Raw genomic sequence first — 27998 nt, 5'->3', positions numbered from 1 at the left:
GCGGAGCCACCGCCGCCCCCGCCCCGTCCCCGTCCCCCGTCGGCGGCACGGCGCGGGGCGGGTGGCGCTCCCCGCCAGCGCAGCGGCATGAAGGAGCCGTCGCTGCCCGGTACCTCGCTGCAGCGGGCCTGCCGCCTCCTCGTCGCCTTCTGCGCCCTCCACCTCTCGGCCACGCTGCTCTACTACCTGGCGGGCAGCGCCCTGGGGCCGCCGGGCAGCCCCGAGCCGCCGCCGCGCCGCCCGCCGCCCGCCAACCTCTCGCTGCCGCTCTCCCGCCCGCCGCCGCCCTCCGCCCGGCCCCGGCCCCCCCACGCCTCGCCGCCGCCGGGCCCCTGCCCCGACCCCTCCCCGCTGCTCGGTGAGTGCCGCACCCTCGGGGTTTGGGGGGGTACGCACGCACACACACTCCCCGCATTAGGTCTCGGCGTCCCCCGTGGGTGTCTGTCCCCGCGGGGCGGAGTGACAGCGGCGCGGCTGCCCACGGCGGCCGGCGGGGGGATTATGGGAGAATCCCGGGGGAGCCGGTGCTCGCTGTGTCGGGGAGACAGACGAACACCCCGAGGCGGGGATGCTCCCGCAAGGAAGGCAGGCGGCGGAGCCCCGGCGCTGCCGGGGAGCGCACCCTCCCCGCCCGGCTTGGTTCGCCGGAGAGGTTGGGTAATTTCCTCTGGGAACTTTACGCGAAATACTCTTGCGCAATCTTAGAGGAAGGATCAGACGGGCTGTTTGTGCTGTGCGGGATTTTCGCGGTGTTATCCGTGTGCGCCGACCTGCTGGATGAGCGATGCGGATTTTAAAAAGCGCTGTGAGGCAGGGTCATGAATACGGTTGTTATTCATCCCAGAGGCGCTTCCCACGTTTTTCGTCCTGTGATGCAGTATCCTGATACGTGGCAGCCTGGTGCGTGTTTTATCTCCACTGGAGCTGTGCTCCCCGTGGCCCTTTCCCAGGACTGCTTGGGTGCTGCGGGCTGTTGGCGGGTTCGCAGCCTGCTGGTGGGCTGATTCGTGCATTGATCTGTTCTGATTGTACCTGTTCTGATCTGCTGGCTTTGTCAACATCAGGGGTGGGGGCAAGGTCAATTCGAGCTTTTTTCATCCCCTTAAGAGGCTCTCACCCAACTTGCTCTTTGTAGCTGCTGGTCCTTGAACAGAATCTCCTGTGGTGTAGGATTCTACTCAATATCTTACACACGTTGTTGTTGATGGGCTCGTCACCGTGACCTGGTGGCCTCCCAGTTGACAGTGACCTGGCCACAAGCTGTTCAGGGCCTGGAGCCTGGCAGTCATCCTCCTCTTCATCAGTGTGCCACGTTAGCAGGGGCACAGTTATCTCCAGAGATGCCAACTGGGGAAGAGACTTTCAAGATGCTACCTGTGGTTTTCAGTGTACGAAACCGACACAGAAATTCAGTTTCTCTGGGTGCTTGCTGGTCAGCTGTTTATGGATCAATGCATCTGAATAACAAATGACTGGTTTGTTATTTTAGGAAGGCGGTTTTGAGGTCACTAAAAGGAACTGTGCTATGGTTTTTTTGTTGTTTTTGATTCATATCTTTCACTTTTTTCCCCTAGATCACTTTAGGTTGAAAGTGGCTGTGCAAGCCTGTCCTCACACAGTGGAGTGGGAGCCCTTTATGCATATGCCTTTGTTTTAAATGGTCTCCGCTTACCCTGATCCTCTCAGGAGTGAGTCATGTGGTTTTGAAATGCCCGGAGTTTACAGAAATGCTCTTAGTATCCCCAGGATTCAAAGTGTTATCAAAGTTAGTCGCTGAATAATCAATTAAAGTATTTTATACCGTCTTTGTAACATCTCCAGTGCAATTTGTGGAATCCACCAAAGGACATGTGAGGCTATTGGAAGCGGTTACAGATGTCGAGAGAGCTACAGGGCTGTGTAGAAAGCAGCTCTTCACAACGCAGTAGGCAGATGGTTTCTAGCTGTGTTACCTTCAGTACTTGCGGGGTGGTGCAGTCAGAGGCAGACTGCCACCATCATGGCTTCAAGGATTGTAGCCAACAGTTGGGTGGGAAACTTGACGGGTATTTATTTTTTCCTCCTCTTTCCAGGTTTTGGTAGCAAACAGTGTTTGTAAAACACCCTGTCCTGCCTCAGATGTTGGTCAGAGCTGAGTCTGCCCTGGTTCACATCTCATGTACCTCTAAGGCCAGTGTGGAGCGTATGCTCCACAGGCATTTCTGACATTTAATTCACCCACCCAGAATTAAAAGAAAAAGAAAAAACAAACCCTCTTCTTTTTGTGCACGTAGTTACTTATCAGTATGAATGTAGCAAACAGGAGCCGGCAAGGACCTTCCTGTGATTCCCACCTTCCCAAAGGCATGGAGAGGTGCTCTGATGGGAACAGGTAGCTCCAACTGCCCTGGTCCCTCAGCATAAACCTAAATTTATGGAAATGTGCCTCATCTTTTTTTTTTTTTTTTTTTTAATAATTTTCTGCCCTCTTCCTTCCCCCCCCCCCATCATTGGGAAGCATGTGATGAATCATGCAGGGTATGTGTGACTCAGCTGCTCAGGCTTTTTGAATGGTCATATAGCCAGGTACTTGTTTCAGAGGCCCAGAGATTTTTTTCTTAGCCCTGTTTAGAGAGAGTAGTTTACAATCCCTGCTGTCTGGCTCTGCAGCAGATGCATTAGCTGAATGAGGTTTAATCTCTACAGGAACCTGCCAATTTCAAAATGCTTTTATGGTTCACTTGCCTTTATTTATAATTTAAAAGCATAAATTATATTTATGGGGCTGGGGAAATAATATAATAATTCGATTTTGAATTAAAAATCCTTTGCAGCTATGAAATTCTCTAATACAAGGTAATCTCTAATACAAGCATTTTGGATTTATGCTCTGGTTCAGAGCTGTGTGCCAATGAGTATCTTAAATCAGGTATAGAGAAACAGAGCCTGCTTGCTGTGTTGAAATTTCAGCCTCTGAGAAGCCCAAAAGCAAGTAAATCCAGATATATCCTGCAGGTCTCCATTCCCAAACTATGTTCTTTAGGAGCTGTTGAACAATGTTGTGTTTTTTTAAAAAAAAAAAAAGTTTAAAAGTTGCTCTACAGAGGTAGTGTGTATGTTGGCTTAAGTGCTTTCAAAACAGTCAAATGGTTTTCTTCTACCTTCTCCATGAGGTCTTTGAGCTTTGGTGAGGGGGTACTTACGTGCCCGCTGTTTTTAGGAGGGAGTGCGGAAAGGGGCCATTCTTTCGTTCAGAGATCCGTCTCCAAACGAGCTCATGTTAAAGCAGCGCTTATCTTACGGCGCCAGACGTCTGCAAAGCAGAATCTCATGGACAGGCTTATCTGTATTTCAGGGATGTCATTTTCGAGTCCTGTGTAATCGAGAGCACATGTTGTTCATGAAGGTTATTTTAGAATACAGCTGTCTCCTTACCCATTTTTGACCCTCATTTAGATACCAGGTGTGGCTGGTAGGGATGGCAGACCAAAGGGATGTGTTCTTACCCTCAGCCCTGAGAGCACCTCATGGCAAAGACAACCTAAGTACACTAAACATGTTGCAGTTATGTGTCTGGCTCGATACCTTTTAACCTCCAGGTTTAAGTTCAGAAAATTGACAACCCAAAACCCTAGTAATTGAGGGATATTGACAATAAAAAAATAATCTAGGTTAATATATATGAACCAGTGAACTGTCCAAAGCACAAACCACTAGAGATGCAGTCATTTTCTCTAATGTTTAAAAAGAAATAGAGTTTCCAAATGTGCCTGTTTTCTGGGAGATCTTGAGCATGCAAGAAAACTGTTTCTTCAAGATGCGAGTCCTGGATAGCAACTGATGCTTTGCGCTGTTAGCGAGGCGTGTTTAAAAAGCAGAGGATCAAGAGAAAGAAGCTGCTTTGGCCAGCTTGTGGGTGAGCAGCTGTCAGTCGGTTGGAGGGGAAGGATCTGTGGCATAGACTTGTATTTTCCATGCACCGTTTCTCATGCCTGCGTAGTCAGTCAAGCAGTTGCTCTAAACTGTAGGTGGTGAAGATAAGCGATAAGACTATTCTGATATTTTGAAGTGTTCAGAGGAGATGGAGGTGGCCTGTCAGATCGGTGGTGACGCTTAGTGCCTGTGTTACAGCAGGTTTTAGAGGTTATGTGCTGCATGAGAGGTCAGTGAATTCACAAATGATCTAGTTTGAGGCCCCTGTATATGTGGACATTGCATGGGCAGGGTAGAGGATGCTTTAGCACTGGCAGATTCCTAGCAGAGCATAATTTGGGGTGAGAGCGTGAAAACCTAAGATGTGCTGAAAACACTGGTTTTTTTTAAGAAGACTTCTGGTGGTGGCCGTGGGGTCACTTAAGAGAAGCGCATTTGCTTTACACGCAGCATTTCCCCCTCCTCTCATCTGAACTTGCTATTGTCTGCTTTCCTTTTTTTTTTCCTGTTTTATTTTTTTGAACCTTTCTGATACAGCTGCAATCTCTGCTCCCTCCCGCCTGCCCCCCAAGCTGGGTGCTACAGGTGTTACTTTGCTCATGGCCGCACTCAGGGGTTGTGCTCTGTCCCTCCGCTGCCTTGTTTCGAAAAAGTAAAACAGAAACTCAAAAGAGAAGAGCATGGGAGGCCTGGGGGAGGGGGAGCTAACACGTGGACCAGTTTACTCAAAGTTAGGCTTTCTTGGCCTCAAAGAGAGGTTGAGAAACTGTGTTAAACTTCTCCAAAGAATATGTTTAAGATGTTTGGCAGGGAGCGGGTGGCGTGATCCTGGCAATGCTGCCGACAGCTCCGCAGCTACTCTTGTGGTTGGGAGCACGTCGTACCCCTGAAGCACAGGCTTTCTTGGTGGGCAGGGAGCAGGCTCTGCGCTGAGAGCATCCCTAGCATCCTCTTATCTGGTTAAAGTGAAGGTCATGGACTATTAATTGGGCTTGCAAACTAACTCAGAAAGGTACTATGCCTTCCTGGAGAGCAGCTGTTTCAGGGACGTAACACAGCAGACAGGATGTGCTGAGGAGAAAAGGAAGGTTTTCCATCTTGTGCATCTAGTGTTTTATAACGTGCTTGTTTCTCTGCCAGTGTTGATCTGAAGCAACAGCTAGTTTCTTTCGAAAAGGAGCCAAGTTTGTGTTTGGAAAGAGGCAGATGCTTGCAGCTTTCCCAACTTGGATACAGAATTCAGTTAAGCTCTCAACTTCCCTCCTCTGGTGTGGAGCTCCTTAGTCTGACTTCACTCCACAGATGGAGAACATTGTCGCTGTGTTGAGGGCCCCCACCCCAAAGGGTAGCGTGCTGGGGGTGCATGGTCCTCAGCAGGGAGGTGGTCTATGTCTGGTGGCCTCGCAAGCAAGCCCAAGGCGCTGGGCTGCTGGACTCCACTGCTCACCTCCTCTGCTGGTGGACCCTTTTTTCCAGCCAGCATCCTGCAGCTGCTGCTCCCCTCCTTTGCACCCATCTCCACAAGGCTTAGGTTGCAGAGGTTGTGGGGACAGAGCTGGCCAGGCCACAGCAGTGCTGCAGTGGTGGGGCCAAAGATCTGGGGTTTTCTGGGACATGGATGGAGCAGTGTCAGTGTCCAGCTCGCCCCTATCTCTCTGAGCTGGAGAAGGTCTCACTGCTGAGCCCATCCCCACTGGGACAGTGTTTTCCATTGTGCAGATTGGTGCCTAGAGCCCCTGCCTGCAAGGAGAGGTGTTTGGTGAGCCAGGCGGGGCTTGGCACCTCTGGATGGGCAAGCAGTGGCCGAGGCTGCCAGTGATGCTGGGGCACGGCAGACAGCCTTTCCAGCTGCCTCCCAGCTGCAGCTGAGCTGCAGGAGTACAGGCAGTCCTCAAGCCCCTGCAGATGTTTGTCTGAAAGAGGGCTGCTTTTGTCACCTCCCTTTACTGCCAGTCCCCAGGCTGGGGTGTCATTGGGTCCACTTTGAGGGTGCTAACCTGCAAACGTGTCTTTCTGAAGCTGGAAACAGCCCTGTAAAGACTTTACAGGACAGGTTTCCACGAACCTGTGTGCTTGGGGGTAGTGGACTTTCAGCAGCCATTTAGGCAGGCATGCAATGCCCTGCTCCTGTTCTTGCCTCTTATGCTCCCTGCTGCAAGCAGCACCCCATGTTTTCGGGGGTGCACAAGCCCTGTTTGAGTTTTGGCCAGACAGATGCGCCTCTGCCCCACCTGGCACCTGGCACTCACTCGTGCTATCTGGGAAGCACGCCCCAGCCCCGGGGCGGCACTGGGATCCAGGTGCAGCCACCACCAGCGGGATGGGATGGGGCAGGGGGGCTGCCTTGCAGTTTGGGACTGCCCCTGGCAGAGCCACATCCCTGGGATGCCACTCAGGCCAAGAGGACTCCTGTTCGCCAATCCCATCCTGTGGCAAGGTGGGGGGGTTCCTGAAGGGGCGCGGCTCAGCCTTTTTCTGATCTCCGGCCTCTCTGTTTGTTTGTTTTGAGTTTGCTGTTTGAGGGCCTGGAATTTAATTTCACGGCAGCGGCGGGCAGGGCTAATCGCATGCAGATTGCCTGGCTCAAAGGGAGACAGTTCAAAGCCGCTTCAGTGAGCATGCGCTGGATTCGAGCCACTGACGAGGACTTTGCTTCTCTCTCAAAAGTACCTTCTCATGGAACGACAATCTCTTTTTTTTTTTTTTTTTCTTTTTTTTTTTTTTTCCCAAAGACACCATGTTCTACTGTGAGACCTTGTGTTGGAATAGGCAGTATTTGGGGTTGGATGAAGAACATTTTTCCGCTGGCTGTAGTCACTCAGTTAATCATGCAAACCTGCCATTGTGCAGACCCAGTGTTGCCAGTGCATGTGATGCATCGTCATTTTTTTCAGCCTGTTTCCCTTTGGGGTCCACAGTTGCAGATGCCAGATGCTGTGTGAGCCTTCCTAAGACAGGGCATGTTCTGGTGTGGCAGGCTCAAGCCTTGTGTCTGCATAGCTGATGTTTGTAAAGGGATGCAACTTTGCAAGTGTAGACCAGCCAAAGAAAATGTATGCTGGTCCTTGGGAAGGCTTTTTCTCCTCATTGGGATATTTCTAGTCAGATCCAAGGACTTTTATTTTTTTTTAATGCTCAGCCAGTTTGCAAGGAGGCAGAGGTGTCCCTGTGGCCATTTTGGCTGGTTGGTCACATGCCAGGACAGGGGCTGCTCGGAGGACCCAGCTGGGCGAGGGGTGCTGGGGCTGTCCCTCCCAGTAGTCCCATCCCCCTGCCATGGGGCTAAACCCCAGTTTGAGCCTGTCTGGTGCCGCCTGCGTAGGCGCTGGCACAGCTCTGAAGTTTAGCTGGTTTTAATAGGGTACACTTCCATCGCTGAGCCGTGGGATGCAGCTACCTGCCTGCCCTGGAGCTGCCACGTGGGGCTGGGTCTGGAGCTGGAGCTGGAGTGACCCCTGCTCCACAGCCCCGGGTGGGGAGACTTGCCCCCGCATTTTCTTGGGTGGAGCTGGTTTTGTTTTTCCTAGCCAGGGCAGACTTGGTGTGGCGATGGACCCTTCTTTTTCTGCTGGGCCCCTGCAAAGAGGCGATTTTTTTTTTCCCTTTCTGTGAGTTCTGCTCCTCTTTTCCAGCTTTCCTTTCACATGAGGACTGTCTGAGTATGTCAGTGTGGGTGTGCATGTGGCTTGGTGGCTAGAGAGCAGCATGCGGCTCTCAGCCAGGGCAATGGAAACGTTCCTCTCTGCTGTGTTTGCAGAGAGACTTTTTCCAACCTCCATGCTGTACACTTTTGCTTTCATTCTTACTAAATTAAATATCAGAGATGTGCGCCTGGTTTAAAGCTCGCAGGTGAATTTTGCCATTTTTCCCAGTAAAGTGCTTGGGAGGCTGATTCAGTCTGCTGGATCACCTCTCCAAACCTGCCTGTGAACCCAGCTGCCCTCCTTCCCACCTCTTTCTCCTGGGGTTGCACCGCCCTCCTGGGAAGGGGTTCCTCCCACCCTGTCCCACCAGAACACCCCGGGGCTGTCCTTTGTGGCTGCTGCCCCATCTTCTGCTGCCATCCCTGCCATCGTCCCTGCTACCACCTGCTTGGATGGAGTGTGTCACCATCCCATTCACAGCCCCCCTGGGAATGCAGGAGTACAATTCTGGCTCTGCAGGGCATTGCTGCTTCAGTTTTCCCAACCCTTCTCTTATCTGTGATCCAGGGAGGCTGGAGCACCCTCAAGATTATTATAGCATCAGGCTAAGCGGATTCTGGGCTGTTTGCATGAGGGTCCTCTCATTTGGGTGAGCAGGATGAGCACTGGGGAGGACGCGTTCTGGCAGCCTCACAGGGCAAAAGGTTTAGCTGTTGTGGCAAGCGTTGGCCATTGGGAAGTGGGGGATGAGAAGATCACTGGGGCCGTGGGCTAGGTTTCTGAGGCTTGAGCACTGTTCTGCCTCTGGCTTTTTGCAAGCCTCACCTTTTGCTTTGTGTGAGAATCTGCTTCCTGTTTATGTGCACCAGGACGGCCCCCCAGCACCTGTGTGTCCTCAACGCTTTTCCTGTGCACCTTCCCTTTGAGCAGAAATGCTTCTGAGTGTCAGAGCCAGGGGCAAGCAGGAGGGGTTGACTTGTTTTTTTGTGTGTGTCTCTCTCTTACCCTACCACTGCCAGCTAAAACCTCCTTTTACAATCTCTGAAGTGTTTGGATGTGACGTTGTGCTTTTGTGTCTTTTGCAAACTTCTGGCAGTTGCTTATTCATGTTTTTGAGGTTTTCTTTTGCTAAAAATGTATGGTGGAGGCTTGTGAAGCTGCGTTGTTGGAGCTTTGTAACTCTGAACCCAAAAGGTGTCTGCCTACAAATCCCAGGCCGTATGGGGGACCAGAGCTGCAAGTCCACATAGCTGTCAACCCTGTCTGTTTTTAGCAGGGGCTCAAAATACAGTGGCTCCAATGTCTGGAGCATGATGCAACGTCAGGTGGTCACCTTGAGCAGAAGTAGAGAAGATAGAGATGGAGTGAATCAGGCTGGAAACATTACCTAGTAAACACGGACAGGGATACAGTTTTGACCAGTGGGACAGCACTCAGAGCAAACTTCATACACTTTCTTGGCATCGGCAGATCCTGTCCTGAGTCAGCATCCTTGGGAGACAACAGCCTTGGGGCTGCTTGCGATCCAGGTAGCCAAATTTCAGTTAAAATGATTTTAAATTACCAACTGGAACTGTGACTCTGGTCATTGGTAGGAAAGCCTGTGTTTGCAGATTTGTCTTTAGCCTTGTCCTGCTTGGGAAGTGAACTGAAAGCATCGATTCCCAGCGGGTGGTTTGTTGCTGCTGTTGCTTTTGTCAGCCACATGGCTTTAGTTTGTTTTAGCTGTTGTGTATTTGAAAACAGCCTAATCAGGTTTTTTATGTTTTCATATTCACTGACACCAGTGAATGTATTAACTGGGTAATTTTCATCAAGCCTGTCTCAGAAGCGGCTGCCTTGCTGTACATGTATGGCACCAGCGCCTGGGGTCTCCTCACAGACCTGCATGTTGGCTGCGTCCCTCCGGGCAGCATTTGCAAGAAGATGTGCTGCCTTTAAAGCTGTTTTGATTAACTGGAGGGTTGGAGCAGTACAGATTGTTTCTCACCACTGTCCTTCAAGACTCTGAAACTCTTAAATCTCTGTCTTCTGCAGCTGGTTTTTATCATGAATGTGTCTTCCTCTCCCCAGTCTTTCTTGCTGACGTTCCAGCCTCCTGAAGGCAAACAAGAGCAAGCACTGGTGGGATAAGAGGTCCACTTTTGGGAGGCTGGCAAAAAGCCCCCTGCTTGCAGTGTCCAGATGCTTGTGGCTGTCCTTACCCAGCTGCAGCTCACAAGCCAACAGCAGGAGATCTCCCCTGTAAATTCGCCCAAATGGCAAAATTTTGTTTCCTCCCCCTGCTTACACTACGGGAGTGAGTGTGAGACATTAAAAGAGCCTTTATTTGTAAAACTAGAAAGCATCCCCAAGGCTGATGTGGGGTTCACAGTTGTTATGTGGGAGCAGCAACTGGGAGCAGAGAGTGCAGGCCGCCCCGGCAGGAAGGGGTTTGCTCAGTGGGACGGCAGCGGCCCGGCGCCTGGGAGCAGGCTGGGCTGGCAGGGCCCCACGAAGGGATGTGCTGCTTCCGCCCTGCTGCTTCCTGCAGCGTTCCGCAGGGTCGGTCCCGCCGCTGGCGGCGGGGTGTGAGCGAGGCAGGAAAATAACGTCCCTGGGCACAGATGCCCAACGTAATCCCATTTGCTGGCCATGGTTGGTTGCACTGTACCCAGTGCAATGCCTTTTGCTATTATAAATACACAAAAGCATAGCATCGTCCTAACTGTGAGTGCCTGTCTCCTAACGGAGGTGACACTGGAGGGCAAGGGGAAACAGACATGGAGGTGGGTCGAGGCCAGAGGCCAGTTTGGGAGAGCACTCACCCCTATGGCAGGGAAGCGATAACCAAATTTGGAGGAAGCGATATGCTGTTTCCCCCTCCCACCCCTGCTGGCCTCGTTGCTCTGGCACCTGCCCCCAGCCTGTCCCACCAGCATGCAGGGTGGCTGTGCCTGACGCGATCCTGCCGCTGCTGAGCTCCGGTCCTGGTTGTGCTGCTGCATGTTCCTTCCTGCCTCAGTTCCTCCCATTCTTGCCTCTTCCTCCCACTGCAGAGGGCCCTTCCAGCTCTCCCCACAACCTGCTTTTCAGCCAGAGAGGCTTTGGCCCTAGCTTGCGCCATGGGGCAGAGAGGGTGGGGAGCTGGGCAGGCACATTTTAGGTACATCTGGGAACTGTGGGAGTACTGATAGCGTGGACAGACTGATCCCAGTGTCTGGTCTCTGAGAAATCACTGCCTTCTCCTTGCGTGAGAGGGAAACGTGCAAACTTGCCCATTTAACCTGCACAGAATGCAGAGATCAGGATCCCTTTGCATCCTGCCCGTGATGCCAGTTTCTGCAAGGTCTTGCCTCCGCTGTGCTGGCAGTGAATCAAGCAGCAAAGCTCCCTTGCTACCTCTGGGGGTATACTGAGCACCTCTGCGTATTTGGCCGGTCTCCTTGCCATGTCTGGCCCAAGTGAGCACAGGTTTGTGGAGCAGCACAACAGAACAATTGAATTAAAAGTAGCTTCTACTAAATAAATAGCCAGGGAACGAGCCCTGAACCTGGAGCATTGTTTCTGCTTTTCTAGTAGTTGCATACTGGGGTATGTACAAGGTTGATTGTGATGGCCACTGTCTTTTAGAGCTATAAAAATTGCTTGTGCCCCCTTCTTAAGGGGCTCCATAAGTGCAGCGTAGCCAGCACTGGCATGTGCACATAGAAGTGTGCACGCTCTGCGTGCCCTTGGAGGGGCCTGTGGGTCTGTTCAGCAAATCCAAAGAGGAGATGGTAGCTCTATGACATGTATGAGAGTGCACGCATACATGCAAGTGCGTGTATTCACACCCAGATGGAGGAGAAAGGGATTGTACAGCAGCCAAATATTTAAGGAGCCTAGTGCTTATGGTGAAGACTTCCTGGTTATGCGTGGGAGCCTCAGCATCCCCACCTGCTGCAGAGGGATTTTTGGGACCTGAACATGCCCACAAAGCCTCATTTATTAGCTTGCCGTTGCTGGGAGCAGGACATGGCAGCAAGAGTAGTCCTTCTGCGGGCAGCTACCACACTTGTTAGGCTTTTGCAGCAAGTCCGTTCATCAGGGCTGGAGCAGCTGGAAGCAAATCCTGCAGAAGGGCCAGCCTGGATGTTAAGAGGTGTCCACAAAAGGTGTGTGGTCAGTAATGCTGTGTTTAGCCCTGGACCCGCATACAGCTGTATGAGAGGGACCGCTTCAGAGCCAGTGTGGCAGAGTAGAGAAGTCCTGGCAAGCAAAGAAGACTTCTGCAGATATGTGAGCCGAAGTCTTGCAAAGTAGGTCTCATTGCCCGTATCAGTGCCCAGGGCTGTCACTGCCCTCTGTCCCTGAGCTTGGCCTTGCGCAGCTCAGAGGCTGCTGTTCTCTCTGTGGTGCTAGGACGGCTTCTTGGTTTTATACACCAGTTTTGGCACAGATTATTTTGACAGTTTCAAAACCTGTCACTGTTGAAACCATATGCAGGAATTGCCAACCTGCATGCAAATCTGGATATGTTTTTTAGCAGTTCTCATACAGGACTGTTAATAAATAATGGGCATGCCTACAGAACACTGAAAGTATCTATACGAAAAAAAACAAGAAAGGGGGTTTTGTTCACTTTGCATGTGGCTAGCCTTGGCATAAGTAATTACGTTGGCAGGAGAGCAGGGCTATTTTTGAAGTGCTTGACTCTCACAGTGTGCGAGGTGAGTGAGAGCACAGAGGCAATGCTCTTCTCTAGGCTGGTTTTGTGGTGCACGTGCCAGCGGGAGTGCAGCTGTTGGTTTGCCACACAGATAGGAGGGTTTTCAAGACTCGTTTGGTGTCAGCAACTTGGTTGGGGTCTGATACCAAGAGGCTATAGCATTTGCAGGTTTGCTCTGAATGGTGTGGTGCAGTTGCTTTGGGTACAGCTGGTCCAAGCTTCAACACCTCCATGCACTGCTGGGATTTTGTTTGGATCCAAACCTCTGTTTTTAAAAAGCAATAAATAAAAAACATGTGTGTAAAGCATGTGTGCTCAGAGAAACAGGTTGTGTGTGCTAACTTGCTTTGTGCTGTGCCTCTTTTCCAGTTGGTGCACTACATGTAGAATTTTCCCATCCTGTGAACCTGGAAGAAGTAGCAAGAGGAAACCCAGAGGTCAAAGCAGGAGGTCGTTTTGCTCCGAAGGACTGTATGGCACTTCAGAAAGTAGCAGTAATCATACCATTCAGGAACCGAGAGGAGCACCTGAAGTACTGGCTGTATTACCTGCACCCAATTCTCCAACGGCAGCAGCTAGATTATGGAGTATACGTTGTCAATCAGGTAAGATGATAAGACACAGGACTTTATAACACTTTCATAACAGTGCCTGTGCCTCCTAAAACAGAGGAGTTGTTGCTTTATCCTGAATGTCAGTGGGCTGGTAGGCAGCGATAAGGTTGCTTTAAAAGAAAAATAAAAAAAAAAGCTGTTGCACCAAAAAAGAAGTGAAAATGAACATGAGCAATTTTGCTTTGATGATCTGGATGAAGAACCTGGGGTTGTCTCCTCCGGTCAGGCATGATTCACTCTAAAGAGCTTCTGCTTAAAGAAACCCCATGGTGAGGAGGAGAAAAATACCTAACAGCACAACTCAATCTAATTTCTCTTCCCAAATGTTCCTTCTTCCCAGCTGCTGCAGGAATTGCATACAGAGACCTTTATGGTGACAAGGTAGCATTAATGCCTGTCTGGCATTAAGTGTGCCCTAAAGCCATAGGATTTCACTTACTTTCTTGAGCAACTTGTGTTCATGTTAGTAGTAGTGCACAAAGTGTCAAGTTGGAGAAAGTAAAGCTGTTGCAGTGGAGGAGGTGTGTGATTGTCTTCAGATGAACAGAACACAAAAGAAACAAGTAGTGACAGGAGGGCGGTTGTTTTTTTCCTCGATATCTGATGGTCTTAGACCTGTCTTAAAAAAAAAAAAAAAAAGAAGGCATGTTTCACTCCAAACAAGCTGTCTTAATTTATACTGTAGTGGTGGTTAAAGAAGTGGGTGTTGTTCACACTTGGAAAATCTTAGAATGTGTCAGCATTTGCATGAGCTGCAGCGTGAAAGGGCAGATGCAGTTCTGAGAGAGCCGGCAGAGACCCCGGCTGGACAATCTCACAGCGCAGTTTCTCTCTTGGATATGTATTCATATCCTGTTTTCTCAGCTCTCTAAAAACTGAGGTGAAATAATAGCCTTCTTTAAATGTAACTCCTTAAATTTGTAGATCACCTGATGTGTTTGGGCGTATCAAACATCATGAATATTTAAAGTGGTCACCCAAGCGATAAATTTCCTCACAGAATTGAAAGTACGGGGAGATTTTTTCTGGAGATAAAACCAAAACTCCGTTACCACTGTTATTTCTCTTACTTCACCCATTTCTGGGCAAAAGTGATTTGTGGCAAATTAGCAGTAGCTCCCAAGCACAGCAGCCAAGATGCTCCAGTGTCTGCAGCTGACTGTGCTTGTGGCCTGGCGGCCCTGTTGCTGAGGGCACAAGGCGTTTCTGCAGCACGCAGGTTGGCATGCTGTGCCCTAAGGTTAAGCCGTGTAAGTAGACCCTTCCTGTGTAATGCAAAGAGCAGCTGGTGCCACTGCGGTCCAGCAACACAGGGCCAGCCCTAGGCCTTCATCCTTCAGGCTGCATTTCCTTGCACGTGCAGCAGTGGTCTGTGCAAGTTACTGGAGCCACAAAGTTGTTTGAGCCAAGGTCCCCATCAGTCACTCGGGTGCAGGTGGGTGAAGGTGGCAGAGCCGCATGCCTCCCTTTTCTGAGTGTAGCTCGGAAGCGAGGGTGCGATGCGGCTTCCAGCAGTGATCCTGTGGTGGGGGCTGCTGCTTTCCCAGCCAGGCATAGCTCGCTGGGCAGAGCTGCCTGCCTGCAGCCTGGGGCCACTACTTGTGGGTAAGTGGCCATCTCCATTGCAAAGAGCCAGCGGTGCAACTGAGGCTCATGTTTGCCCATCAGTGATGGTTGAGGGTAAGGAAAGCAAGCAGCCTGATCATGTGGAGCTGCGCCGGTGCCCATAAGGGCAGACAGTGTCCAAAGCCCAGCTGGAGTTCTGCTGCTGCTGCGACGGTGCATGCTGGCTTGCATTGCCCTGTGTTGCTGGCTCCTCCTCTTCTCTGGTACTGTCCTCCAGTGCTAGGGCTGTGGGGCTGTCTGTGTGCTCTAAAGTTAACCTTCACAAAAATTATTGAAGCAAATGGTTTTTTCAGATGCATCCCTTGAGCAAAGTTGGGGTGGGAGTGACATCCAGTACACAGGGTATATATGTCCTAGACACATCCAGCAGTCAGACATAGGTTAGCAAGTAAGACTACTTGATTTGTAAAACAAACATACTCCTCCTGCATGCCTCTAACAAGCTGTGTCTGGAAGAGGCAGAGTGTTCAGTGGTAGTAAATCCACTGGATGCATCTCTCGAGGGTGAGTGGGAACACTGAATCTGGAGAGTTGCAGAAAATGTATTAATTCTGCCGGAAGTACCATAGGAAAACAGTCTTATTTCTCTGCTGTCTTGACAATTGCTTTTCTCTTTTCTTGTCTGTCCTTCCCTTTGCATCTGCCCTCCTTTTTTTTATTTTATTTTTCCTTCTAGTGGGGAAATTTTACCTTTACTTGTTAATCCTGTCTGTAGCAAAGCAATCACTGAAGCAAGGAGAATTACTGTGTGAATCTGGTTCTTACACGCTGCCTACGTGCTCTTCTGTGCTCTGCATCTCATAGAAAGAAAGAGGAGCGCTGAGCCCTGCTACTGCTGCACTGGTAATGTCAAACTTCTTCCTTTCAGCGCAATATGTTTCCATCACGAGTCCTTTGTGTCTCCACCATGCTGGTCTTGTGTGCCTGAATGCCTCAGAGTAGGACTTGGCTGAAGTAGGACTTGGATGATGTTTATAAAATGTCCAGTGTGTAACAGGAGCCAGTGGAAAATTTATATTATGCTTCACCATGGCCCCAGCAAAACCCAAGCCTGACGTGTAGAGTAGCAGTTGTAGGATCTTTCAGATAAATCTGAGATGAGGATGCGCGGCTGGGTATACTTTTTGCAGCATCCGTTCAATGCTGTGCAAGCTTGGCTTCATGAAAGGAGAAGGCAGCAACAAATTTGTGGCGTCTCCCTCACTCCCACTCACTCCTGCCATTACCCACATTCTCTTTGGCCCCTTCAGCCATTGCACCTGGGTGCTCAGGTCTGGAAATGAGTTTTCTCTCTGCAGTTCAGCCTGTGCAAACGTCCATGCAGCCAGACTGAAGTTTGGGAAAGGGGAGATGTAGCAGATTCCCTGAAAACCCCGTAGTTGCTCAACAGTTTTCCACTGGCCCCTAGCATTACCTGCAATGTTCCTAGTGGCAATTTTCCAGGGGGTGTGTGTGTGTGTGTGAGTGGCTGGGGTGTCGCATCATGTTACTTTGCAGGGGGTATTGGGACCCCCAGGGTATGCAGGCAAAGGAGGGAATTGTGCTCTGCTCCCGCTTACCCTTGCAGTGGTGAGGGAGGTGAGTTTCCCCTGTGGCTGCTTCTCCTGCTGCCCAACTGTCCTACTGTAATGGTGCCAAGGTCTCAAAACACTCTCTGACAGAGAAACAGCAAAATATCTCCTGGTGTCTCTGTATGGCCTTGGAAATCAGTTTCTACCTGCTCAAGTCCACTGGAGCATGGACTTTCACACAGACATTCTGTGTGTGGTTCAAGGCTGTCTTGGGGGATCACTGACCTAGCTAGCAGTGTCCTGTTGGAGGTGATGGCTCTCTCCTAGCCAGCCAGAAACACATATCCTTACCATTACCTCCCTGAGACCTTGTGAGTTTAGGATCCAGGTGAGAGAGATGCAGCCATGGGTCCCCTGCATTGCTGTGCTGTCTGCAGCAGAAATCACGGAGCTGCCTCCTACGTGGAAGTGGGAGGCAGGACAAAATTGGGACAGATGGTTTCTTGCTGGTTTGCAAGCCCTTTAGCTTGGGTGACAGTTCCAAAAACCTCAATTTTATCTGTCTGGCACCAAAAAAGGTAGCATCCTTTGGTAGGTCTGGCTGAGCAAAAAAGATCCAACAAAAGGGATGGGAAGTAAAAAAGCCTGGATATTCTTTTGCTCAGGCTAATCATCTCCAGGTGTGAGGAGTCAGTGTCAGACCCTGCAGGACTGAGGCAGCAGATTGTCCCTCTTCAGCCAGCCTCTTGTGGAACAGGGAATGGACTTGGATGTACTAGGAGAGACACAGGGAGTAAAATCAGGAGCCAGAAACAGGTGCTGGGTGCCAGGACTGAACTCAGACATGGGCTAAGTTTCAGGACAAGAGAACATAGGGGGAAAATTGTTGGGAAAAAAAATAGCAAGAACATGCTTAGATTACATCTTTTCTGGTTGAAAGCCTAGGAAATAAGCATGGAGGCTATATCTAGAGCTTGGTTGCATTGTCAAAGCAGCAATCCCCTGTGCGCTGCCTAGCTCTTTAGGAGGATACTCCTTTGTCCAAGCAAGTCCCAGCTGATCCATTTCCTTGTGGCAAATAACAGGGAGCCTCTATGGGGTGAGGAGCTGCCAAGCAGAGGAGAGGGATGGAGGTTTCTTCAATTCTGCCTTATCTGTGCTCTTTAGTGTTGCCTGTGGTACTGTGCTCTGTACTGACCTGGAAGGGACAGCAGCACAGAAAGAGATTTCCTAACTTTGCTTTTTTTTTTTCTTTCAAAAAGTTGGGGATAGTGAAAGATGGAAGCCTGCAGTACATTTCTGAGTTTTGAGAGATTTGAATCTCAGATACTGCAAGCATGCCAATGCTTCCACATTGACTTCGGTAAAGAAACAGAGCTTTCTGCAAAAAGCAAAACCTCTTGTCAGACTTTTTTTTGCTCTGCATACCTCCTGGAACAGAAAGCCAGCCTCCTGTTCTCAGAGGAGTTGCAGTTGATAACAGCGTTGCAAGGTTTGCTGCATGAGCTGCCTGCTCACTGTAAAGTTACTAAAAACAGCTTGGAGAGGGGTTTTATTTTCTTTTTTGGTTATGATTTCTCCCTCTCCCCGGCCTTTTGGATCCCACAGTGTGAAGCTCTGTGGCCTTTTGGGAAGAGAGCAGCAGTGCCCATGAGAAGAGTTTGCCCTGGGTCTGGTCCCTCTCCACAGGAGAGGTCCCACATGCTCTGGGTCTGGGGCTTTTGGAAAGAGGTTTAAAAACACGGCTTTTCCTAGCATTGTTAACCCCTAAGTGTCACCCAGAGGAGTTAGAGGCTACCTGAAGTTGTGGGTGGGTTAATTCTGGCTGAACCTTTGCTTGTAACTAAATGGGTGTGAAGTACCCTTTGCCTTCATGAAAAGAGCAGCCAAAGGGTGTGAAATGAGGAGAGTCTCCCGGACTGGACCCAGCAGGTGCTTTAAGGTGTGAGCACATTGCACCGCCACCAGGAAGAGTCCCCCTTGGGACTATGGAGCCAGGCCCAGGTTTGGTGCCATGGGACCTGAGGAGTGTTTGGCAGCTGGGGCTGGGCAGCAGCACCCTTTGCCAGGGAAAAGAAGATCTTCCCACAGCCTCAGGTGCTCCCTCTCTGCAGCCTCTTTGTTGGACTTGCTTTCATTTTCTGCACTCAAGTTTTCACTGCTCTTGCTTATGCATGATGGTGATCAACTTCCCACCACCTTAGTTACTGCGTGAGCCCTTTTGTTTCGGGTGAGGATGCTGAGAATTTGCTCAGATCCTCCTCCATGAAAACTCACTCCTCCTTGTGAAGTCATTTACGCCCAAGGCAGGTGCTGCTGAATGCTTTTGAAAACCTTGGTTTGACACTTGCATATTAAAACCTTCATTTGAAAGATATTTGTGGCTATTTCAAGAATCTGTGTTGGCTCTCCAGCCACAGGTCCATTAACCAGCCTTGATTAAACAGTTTCCAAACTGAGTGTTTATTAACCAGGCAAAGCCATTTGGAAGGAGGTGATGTTTTAAGCTGATGCTCCTTGGGCATGGGATTTTATCTGTCCTTGATTCACATCTCTCACTGGGTGCAGGTGATGCAGGGTGGGAGGATGGCTTGCACAGTGGGGGAGTCCCTTGTCTCGCCACTGCTATGAGAGCGTGGCAGGGGAAGGGTGGGATGTGGTAGAAGAGGAAGGATTTGGCAGTCTTCATTTCCAGGCTGGCAAAAAACTTCAGCCTCTCTCAGCAATCCCCTATGAGTTCCCTTCCGCTTGCTCTGTACTCCTGTGCAAGGTTTGGGTTTGAAGCTGCTGCAGCAAAGCTGGGTCCTGGGTTGGAAATCCTTATTCTCAAACAACCGGTATTCTCAGGTTTGTGGGTATGATCCTGTTGTTTTTCAAAAGTACTCCAGCAATTTGCGAGCCTGTACTTGTGCTCAAGGCCACATATGCTTTTGAAATGTTTCTGCCTGAGAGGGGCCAAACTGATTTCTCCTTGGCCGCCTCATTGCTAGGGAAGAGAGCGGAGATTTTCCTGCCCCACTCTCAGCAGGTCTCTTCACTCTCTGCAGGTCCCTTCATTAACTGCACCTTCCCTGGGATAAGCATGCCCTGCTGTGGTGTCAGCTCTTTTCAGGTCCTTCCCACCAAGGAACAGCCCTCCTGGTTTTGTTTTTCCAGTGAGGCACCTGGGACGGATGGTGGGTCATACTGTGCTCCAGCTGGCAGAGGGGCAGCAAAGAAGGGCCTGTGCACTGCAGCAGATGGCAGTGTCCAGCACGTGAGCTGAAGCCCTTGCAGGAAGCAGCTCACACAGGCCTGCCATCCAGTAAAAAAGGCTGTGTGTCACTGCCACGTGCTGAACCAGCAGCGCCTTTTCCAGGTCCCAGGGAGCGTCCTGCTCCTGTGTGTACGCAACTGCTCAGGGCTTGGCACCGGAGCAAAGGTGAGCATCAGAGTGTTGGACCTTAGCTTCTGGTGCCACCCTGTGCTTTGCAAATAGGGTCTGGCACATGCTAACGCATGTTGCTGAGGAAAGGCCACACCACAGTCCTGCAGCCGTGTTGTGGCAGAGCTTAGGAAGAGAGTGCTGAAATGCTGGCCACAGAAAGGTGTTGGTTCATGGTCCCTGTCCTGGCTGTGAGCCAGGGACTCTGTAGCACTAGTCCCTTCTTCCAGAGGAGCTCATCTCTCTTTGCTTTTATCCGCTGCTTCGGGAAGCCCCAGCTGCTTGCCCCGGCAGTCCATAAACTTTATCTCAAAGTTCAATCCTGAAATGCCTTTGCGTGGGGTGGTGGTGGGGACACCGTTCAGCATAAAACCTGCCTTCTTGTTGGAGCCTCCCACCAAGAGAGGGGAGCTGAGCTGGGTCCAGCTTTTACTCAGCTGTTGCGGCTGCCCCCGCAGTTTGCAGCTGGCTCAGATGCCATCATCCTGTGGGGGTGCTCGCTGCCAACGTCCTGTGGCTGCTGCGGGGGAGAGTGCTCAGGCTTGAGCTCAGGCCACCCGAGGCATGCCAGCCCAGTGCGGCGACACCAGCGCATGGTGACAGGTAAGAAACTGCTGATGTCAACAGTTAAATTTAAGACACTTAACTGTTTTTATTTGTTTTTAAATTAGGATGGAGAAGAAGAATTTAACCGTGCTAAACTGCTGAATATAGGATTCACAGAGGCTTTGAAAGAGTATGACTATGATTGCTTTGTGTTTAGTGATGTAGACCTCATCCCAATGGATGACAGGAACACCTACAAATGTTACAGTCAGCCACGGCACCTCTCTGTGTCCATGGACAAATTCGGATTTCGGTGAGACGCCTTTCAGAGGGGCATTTTGTTCCTAATATTGCTGTTAGCCTAGCAGGCCAGGCGCAGTGTTACACATCCCCACCCACCATTGAAAGCCTGGGAAAATGTCTCTGGCAAAAGCCTATTTTGGCGTGTGCGTCCCTGCAGGGAGCGGGTGGCTGTGAGCAGGATTGGCTGGAGGGAGGGAAGGGGGAGAAATGCAGCTGAGCAGTTTATTAAAATTCACAGCTTCTGGAAAGTGAAACATAGGGCAAGGAAAAACTAAGAGCCCGTCATTTTGCAGATGCCTGTGTATCCATTCTTGTGTTTCAGGCTGGAATGGGGAAGGCAGGTAGTATTTCCACCCAGTCTGAAAAGTGAGACACTCTCACACAGTGAGAATTATGTGCAGCTTTAAAAAGACTGCATCAGATGCTATTTTAAGAGTAAAACGAAATATTTTTAGCGGTTTGATTTTGGGCCACTGAAGAACCTGCCCTGGTATCTGAGAGCAACACAAAACGAAATGCCTTTCAGCATGCATCTGGGTTCAGCAAGCTGCTGCAAACAAAAATGTGGCTGGGTTTTCCTTTTTTTTTTTTCTACCCCAGATCCCCAAGGGGGAGTTTAAAAGCTCATCTATAAAGCAAAAACCAGTCATGGCCCCATGGTGGCCAGTAGTGCTAAATATACAGCAGTAGTGTTGGTGGCAGAACCCCTGCATGTTTCCACTCCACTCCAGACCCAAGCTGTGCTTTGGAGCAGGACTGTCAGTGGCACCGCAGCAGCTGTGGGTTTTTCTCCTTCAGCTAGGTGAAGCTTAGAGCAGAAATGCAGGCCCCAGGTTTTTTTTTTCTGCTTGATGTTGCAGTTATGAGGTCTGCGGTCGGTCCTGGTGATCCTTGTGTGGGCCCTCTCCTGGTGCTGTGGGTCTGAATTTTTTGTGTCCACAATCCCGTTTCAAGCAGGAGCTGGTTGGCTTTATGTGTGCAAGGTCACGCTGATGGCTCAGTTTTGGGCTGCGAGCTTTTCTTTGGAGCACCGGGGAGCATGGAGGTGCGCGGTGGAGCTGCAGGAATAAAAGGCTCTGTGGCACCTCTGATGCCTCACTGAGCTGTTGCCGCTCCTAGGGCATGTATGTTACCCATGTGCCCTGGTGAGGCGATATGCATCTCACTGGCCTGTCCTTTGAGGGCAGCGTACTTCTTAGTGAAAGGCTGCAGCCATTGCCAGTTGCAAAATACTTCCCAGCTGTATTTGGACTGAGCCCACCAGCTCCCTCTGCCTCCGCCGAGCCCAGGGCACACGTGCTGCTCCCTGCTGCACAGAGGTGCCTTGCAGCAGGTGCTGGCTTGCTGTGGGCTGGGGTGAAGGGCAGTGGCAAGCCCTTTTTGGGTATACAGGCTGCGTCTTGGCTTGTGCCTTTCCTCCTCTAATGGCCTTTTCTCCCTGCTTCCAGGTTGCCTTACAGTCAGTATTTCGGAGGCGTGTCTGCCTTGAGCAAAGAGCAGTTCACAAAGATCAATGGATTCCCAAACAACTACTGGGGCTGGGGTGGCGAAGATGATGACATTTTTAACAGGTAAATAAATGCCTCCCTTGGCACACGGAGTGCATCCAGGGTGGGGATGAGACTTGTTGTTCTTCCCTGGGTGCGGGGGGATGCAGAGTGTCTTTTCCCACTGACTGCAGGAGCCTCCCCTCCGGGTGGACGGAGGTGGTGTGTGGGCAACCTGCTGGCTCAGCAAAAGCATGTTCCTGCTGGATGCTGGCACCCCATTTCTCAGCTTGCAAGGTGTGCTGGGGAGTGATCCAGCTGGAAAAATGCCACCCCTGCCCCACACATGCATTGCTTGTTCACTGCGCAGCCTTGCAAGCTTCCACACCAGTGTGGGGGTTGGAGCAGTGCACTTCTTGGTCTCCCAGCACTGGCCAAAGGAAGGGGATTTGGGGCACAGAGTGGGGTAGAGAAGACCTTGACTGACCTAGCCCAACAGAGCCAGAAGCTTGCCAGGGTCTGCAGCCTTATAGCAGATCCCTTTGTTCCCAGGAGAGCTTTGTTTGTTAGGCTGTAAATGGCTCTAAATAACACCATGAGCCATCGCTTCCTGCCTGAAAGGAAGCTGAGCAAGGCTCAGAACTGCAGGAGAGGACAAAAGTATTTGCACAGGGCAGCCTGGGAGCACACCTGCTTGAAGACTGGGGTAGATGGTGGATGTGGGGTTGTGCTGCCTTACAGCTTCGCATCCCCAGGGTGGTTGCTGTGAGAAATCATTGTGGGGGGCATGGATTTGGGAAGCCCTCTTCATATTTCTTGATGCCAAAACCACTCCGCATGGTCTTTTCTGTGGGCTTTCCAAGCTCTTCTGGGCTTCAGGAAGGGTCTTCCTAGAAGTGCTTGTACCTTCCTGAGGTTCAGCATTTCTGTTTAATAAACCAAGCGAGGGACAACCTTCCAATGGGGCAGGGCATTCAGAGCAAGGTGGTAGTGCTCTCTTTTTGGGGCAATTAGGTTTTGAGGAGCAGAAGATGCTATACAGAAGTGAAAAGGGAGACGCAAAGAGGAAGAAGTCAGGTAGTTTTTCAGCATTGGTGCCCATGAACCGCAGGTGCCTTGCAGAGAGCATGCAAACAAAGACAGGCTGCTCCTCACCCAGTGGTTCCCAGTTGGGACCATTGTGTCTCGCACCATGTGTCCCCCCCATGCTGCTTCATCACCATTAACTTCCATTTCTACCAGCACTGTACCTCTCGCATCCCAAAAAATCACTCTTCTGGCTCCTTTCCCGATGGGTTAAAAACTAGATGCATTCCATTAAAATTCCAGTCTACAGCCTGGAGCAAGGTTAATGTGAGCATTGGGTGTGAGCATTGGGTGTAGGCATTGGGTGTTGGAGGAGCTGGTGGTGCAGGTTAGGGTGCAGTGAATTAGCATATCCTTGGTGTTGGCAGCGGGACAGTCCCTTTTACCCATGCTGACGTCAGTGCCTGAGTGGAAAGGGACTGGCTTTCCCCCCTTCAGGTGTTAGCAAGCCTGTAAATGCAGTAGCAACATCCTCAAAAAAAAAAAAAAAAAAAAAAAAGGGAAAACCCCCAAAACCAATGGTCATTTGTGGAGAATGTGGCAAAACGTCTCGCATCTGTCACCTGTCACAGGTGTTTAATGTACTTACTTTTTACAGGCTGGTGTTTAAAGGCATGGGGATATCCCGTCCGGATGCCGTCATTGGGAAGTGCAGAATGATTCGGCATTCCCGGGACCGGAAGAACGAACCCAACCCCGAGAGGTGCGTCTTCCCCGTCCCGCAGCAGATACAAGGGGCACCTCCTACCCTTGCTGCTCGGGCTGCTTGGCTTTGTCTTTGCCATGCAAAAAGCCCCATCATGGAAAGCCTGTGGCCATCTCCTCCCTTGCTGACCTCTGTTGCCTGTTCTGTAAGCTGCCCCCTTCCCCTTTCCAGTTTATTACCTTATTACTCATCTTTTCCCCAAGATTTCACTGTGGCATGAATGCCTCTCATAATTTTTTTTCTTAAACGCAGCAAATGAAGCTCTGAGCAATTGTTTCCAGCATGTCTTTGGTGTATAAAACATGTGCTCTAGTGCAGAGCTGGAAAAGGACCTGTGTGATTTAAAAGCTTGGCTGCTCTTTCTTGGCTAAAATTGGACCCCGTAGGGATGCCTTTGCCCACTGCTTAGGCTGGCCAAATCTGGGAGTTTATGGGACCCGTGCTGATACTCAGATTGTTCTTAAATCACCGGAGGTGCCCCCTGATAGGCTATAAAAAATGTTATGCAACGTTCGGATTGTTTAAATTTTTAAAATTTCTTTTCTTTCTTTCTTTCTTTGTTGTTTCTGCCCCTGCCCCCCTCTTCTGCAGGTTTGAACGAATTGCTCACACAAGGGAGACAATGAGCTCTGACGGCTTAAATACACTATCCTACAAGGTGTTAAGAACTGACAAGTACCCTCTGTATACAAAGATCACAGTGGATATTGGCTCACCACATAGCTAACATCACAGATACTCGAGAGACCTTGCCTATCATGCCCAGGACATCTGGCCTCACCGATGCTTTACATCTGCTGGTTTTATAACAGTTGCAATGAACACAAAAAAAGGCCTCTTTTGGTATGCCAAAGCATCTCCAAATAGGTTGGACAAGTGCTTTTTTTTTGTTTTTTAAATTCCAAACTTGACTTTACATAACTTTCTAGCTCTCCATTGTTTTCTGAGTACATAAGCTGTACATAAGAGTTGTAAATATTTACTTTGCCAGAAAATGTTGATTCTGATCTATTTGCTGCAGCGCTCCCCATGTTGAGGTAATTGCTGGACTCAAATTTCACTGATTACAACTGGGATGGATCAGCAATTACTGCCCATGATATTTTGATATTGTAAATGAGGTGGATGAAAACATTCCTTTTAATTAATTCGTGGCTTTACTTTATGAAGGACTGTAAAATGCTGCTAAAATTATACAAGTTTACTCTTTGCATTAGATTTTATTTTTTAATGGAGACAATATCATATATTTTTTTCTCATAGTGACCAAAACAAACATCTTCTCTGTGTGCACAGCAAGTGTTGAACAATCAAGTCTGGATTCAATGAATGTAATTTCCTATAGGCTCAAAGGAGGCTTTGAGTCATTTGAGCCAGAGTTTGCCAGAATTTGCCAGTGAGCTCTTTGCGTAGGGTGGAAGCTACACATATGGTGTCTGCAAAAACCACTGGCTTCAGATAACCTTACTTCTGGATGTGGTAGTGACTTTTTGCCTCAGCACAACAACACCTGGGCGGTGGGTTGTTTTTTTTTTCGGGGGGTGGTTTTGGGTTTTTCCTGTAATAAAGATGAGTTGATTTAAATGGTCTGTTAAATTATGGCCTTAAAATTTGCTGACGCTTGTTAACAATGATAGAAAGTTACCATGCTATTTAAACATTGTCTGAAGCTTCCTAAAACCAAATTTTTTCTTGAAAGGTCATGCATAAAACTTGAATTCAGTTATTACTTTTTTGTTGTTGTAATATTTTAATAACTTTCTAAAGTAATTTGTATATCATAAGCAGTATATTTAATACCAGATTAAACTAGGGTGCAGCATAACAGCATATGATTCAAGGCCTCCTTTATCTTCAGACTAGTGGGCTTTTTATGTGCATCATTATGTATAAGCCATGTATTATATTTGCTCTGCATATTTGTCCATGAAATTTCCTGCGGTGCTGAGATATTCACAGCAGGGCTGACATCCAATCGATTTTTCTTTGCCTAAAGCCTGTTGCAATGTGTGTCCTCTATTGGGAAACTCCCTTCTGATTTTCTCAGGCTTTGAGAGGCATGCACATTTTGGAGTACTACTTTTTGTCAGTGTACCAGGGCACCACCTGTACAGACTCCCTGCTTTTCCTTCCTGTGACCATATAAAAGCCTCAAGCGCTGACACCCTCAGAGCTGGTTTAAGTGATTTAAAGGACTTGGCCAGAACTGAGAATTGAATTGCTTCTGGCAAGTACTTTGCCACCAGCTCTGACCACAGCAATTTGCACTTCCTTGGCCTGTGCTGAAGGCTGTTGAAATCAGGGACAGTTGTTGTATTGGGGATCATCTTCAGCACTGCCTCTTCTTTTTTTTTTTTTTTTTTTTTTTTTAGTTTGTGGGGTTTTGTTTTATTATTAATTTTTTTATTGAGACCTGAAGGTGTTGCTGAACCCTTGCACTGCAGGGGTGGGATCCTGCAGGGGCTGGGGGACAGTGCATTTCTTCTTAGGCCAGCAGGGCTAAAAGTATGCATGGAGACTTTAGTTATTATGGAGACACCCAGCTGCCTTTTCAGTCTCCTTTTGACAAAGTGATCCCCCCCCCCCGTTGGCTTAAAAGCTGTTGCTGGCCAGACTTGCTGCTTCAGTCGTGCTGGGAGCTGAGTGAAGGTGGGCTTGCACGGAGCAGGAGTGAAGCGGAAGGAAGCAGTGTTGTGTTTAAGAGCCATTCTCATGTGCTTATAGTTGCATTTAAAAATGACTCCTTTTTGGCAGGTCAGGCTCCAGCCCTTGCAGATTCAAAGGCGTACAAGAAGAGGATGTGCTACATAAGTTAGATCAAATGTCGACCTGTAGCTGTAGCCTGCACCAGTAATGGAGGTGCAGGCGAGGACTTTTTTTTCTTTTTTTTTTAAAAGGTGCCTTAGAAGCAGGGCCCCACTCCTACAGGTAGCAGATCAGCACCCAAACTCATGAGGGTTCCACTGAAAATCCCAGGTCTCTGCAGAGAGCACCTCGATTTTGTGCTGAGCCTTTTGGAAATTGGAAGAGTTGGGACCTTCAGCTGTAGTGGTGTCTGTCTGCTAATAGGCTATGCAAAGGGGTAACCTGTTGTAATTGAGCGGTTGTTTGGGGGCAGGAGTGGTTCCTTGCCTTATGATTCTCTGAAGATTAGAAAGAAGTTAGTATAATAACTCATTGTTTTGCTCTACTCCGAAATCATTGAATACTGTGGAGGTGGTCTGAGCACTTGTTTCTGGCTGTTACAATCAAAGGTTTCTACACATGTGCCTTGAAAGAGGAGAGGAATGGAAACTGGAAAACCAGGAAACCTGAAAACCATTTTCAACAGAGATACACTAGCGGTGCAAGAAACTGTCGCTTGGTTTCTCTTCTACTGCTAAAGCCACAAGCCATGTAAAAGCTGAAGCTGCTTTTCATTGCTTGTTTCGCCCTTTGGTGCTGACCTGTGATTTCCAGATCTCATTGTCCCTGTGTAAACTGTATTGGGCAAACTCACAAAATGCTCTTGATTCAACCTGGCCATGAAATTTCTCTTTGCGGGATTTTTGGGGGCCTTTTCCACAAATGCTCATATTGCACAGAGGTGAATTCTGGCCATGACCTGTGGTGGGTGGTGTTTTCCTCTCCCATACTGGTAGCAATGTTCAAAGTGATACTGTGTGTAACAGTTGAAACCCAGAAATAATAGCTGCAAAGGAAACCCTAATACGTGGTTTCTCTGGGATTACTGTTTGCTTGTTAGGATGAGTGAGTGTCCTGGCATGCAGCTTTTCCCTGGGATGTTACTTGTGTACTGGACTGCTTATGGGTTTCCTGTAGATGGTTTTGCTTTTGCATTTTTATCATTTATATATCTATGGATTTATAATCCGATGTTCCTGCTTTACTATGGATGACAAATAAAGTATTTTCAGTTATGGTGTCTGGCAGCATTACTCTGAATTAACCCTCTGGATAGGTGGGTTTCTGGCTGATGGGGTGGACTGGGCCATGTCTTAGCCTCTTTGCATTAACTTTCTCCAGCTTTTCCCCCCTTCTGGCTGCTCTCCCGAGTTAATTTCTCTTTGCACTGCAAAATTTTTACCAGTATTAGAGAAACAGATTGGAGAGTCCCCAGATGACACCAGAAAACTGTAGGGTGGCTTGTTTACCTGTGGGTAGGGGGGTAGCATGCAAACCCCTCCTGCAACCAGGCAGGGTATGCAACCCCACCCCAGGCTGTTGTCTGCTTGGGGGAAATAGGCCACTGCTTGCTCCCTGGGTGCTTGTGGGTTTGGCTAGAGCATGGAAATGGAGAGGTCATTCCTGGGAAACTGATGCAAGCATTTGCCTGTGTTTCTTGGCACTTTCTCATGAAAACAGTTCATGTGGAAGAGCTCTTTCTGGCTGCAGCATGTGGCTAAGGCTAAGGCAGTGAGGTCCCCAGTGCTTTTCAGGGATAGATGG

General features: G+C 49.4%; 1 protein-coding gene across 1 annotated transcript; it reads left to right on the top strand.

The window, feature by feature from the left end:
* Nucleotides 1-26: 26 nt before the first annotated feature.
* B4GALT1 (beta-1,4-galactosyltransferase 1) lies at nt 27-27469 on the top strand. The gene is made up of 6 exons (XM_075078146.1): nt 27-358; nt 12616-12851; nt 20093-20280; nt 21719-21841; nt 23442-23546; nt 24141-27469. Exons 1-6 carry the CDS (start codon nt 88-90, stop codon nt 24274-24276), a joined length of 1059 nt encoding a protein of 352 aa, XP_074934247.1. The 5' UTR covers nt 27-87; the 3' UTR covers nt 24277-27469.
* Nucleotides 27470-27998: the final 529 nt, after the last annotated feature.

Source organism: Phalacrocorax aristotelis, chromosome Z (assembly GCF_949628215.1).
Source record: "Phalacrocorax aristotelis chromosome Z, bGulAri2.1, whole genome shotgun sequence".
Taxonomy (NCBI): domain Eukaryota; kingdom Metazoa; phylum Chordata; class Aves; order Suliformes; family Phalacrocoracidae; genus Phalacrocorax; species Phalacrocorax aristotelis.
Note: the sequence above shows the minus strand (reverse complement) of the source record. Positions and strands in the feature narration are given on the sequence as shown.

What these genes read in the sequence shown, in the direction of transcription:
- B4GALT1 (XM_075078146.1), top strand. Translation starts at nt 88, where the DNA reads ATGAAGGAGCCGTCGCTGCCCGGTACCTCGCTGCAGCGGGCCTGCCGC. An exon ending in CGACCCCTCCCCGCTGCTCG is followed by an intron (nt 359 to 12,615) that starts GTGAGTGCCGCA and finishes CCTCTTTTCCAG; the next exon opens with TTGGTGCACTACATGTAGAA. An exon ending in GATGATGACATTTTTAACAG is followed by an intron (nt 21,842 to 23,441) that starts GTAAATAAATGC and finishes TACTTTTTACAG; the next exon opens with GCTGGTGTTTAAAGGCATGG.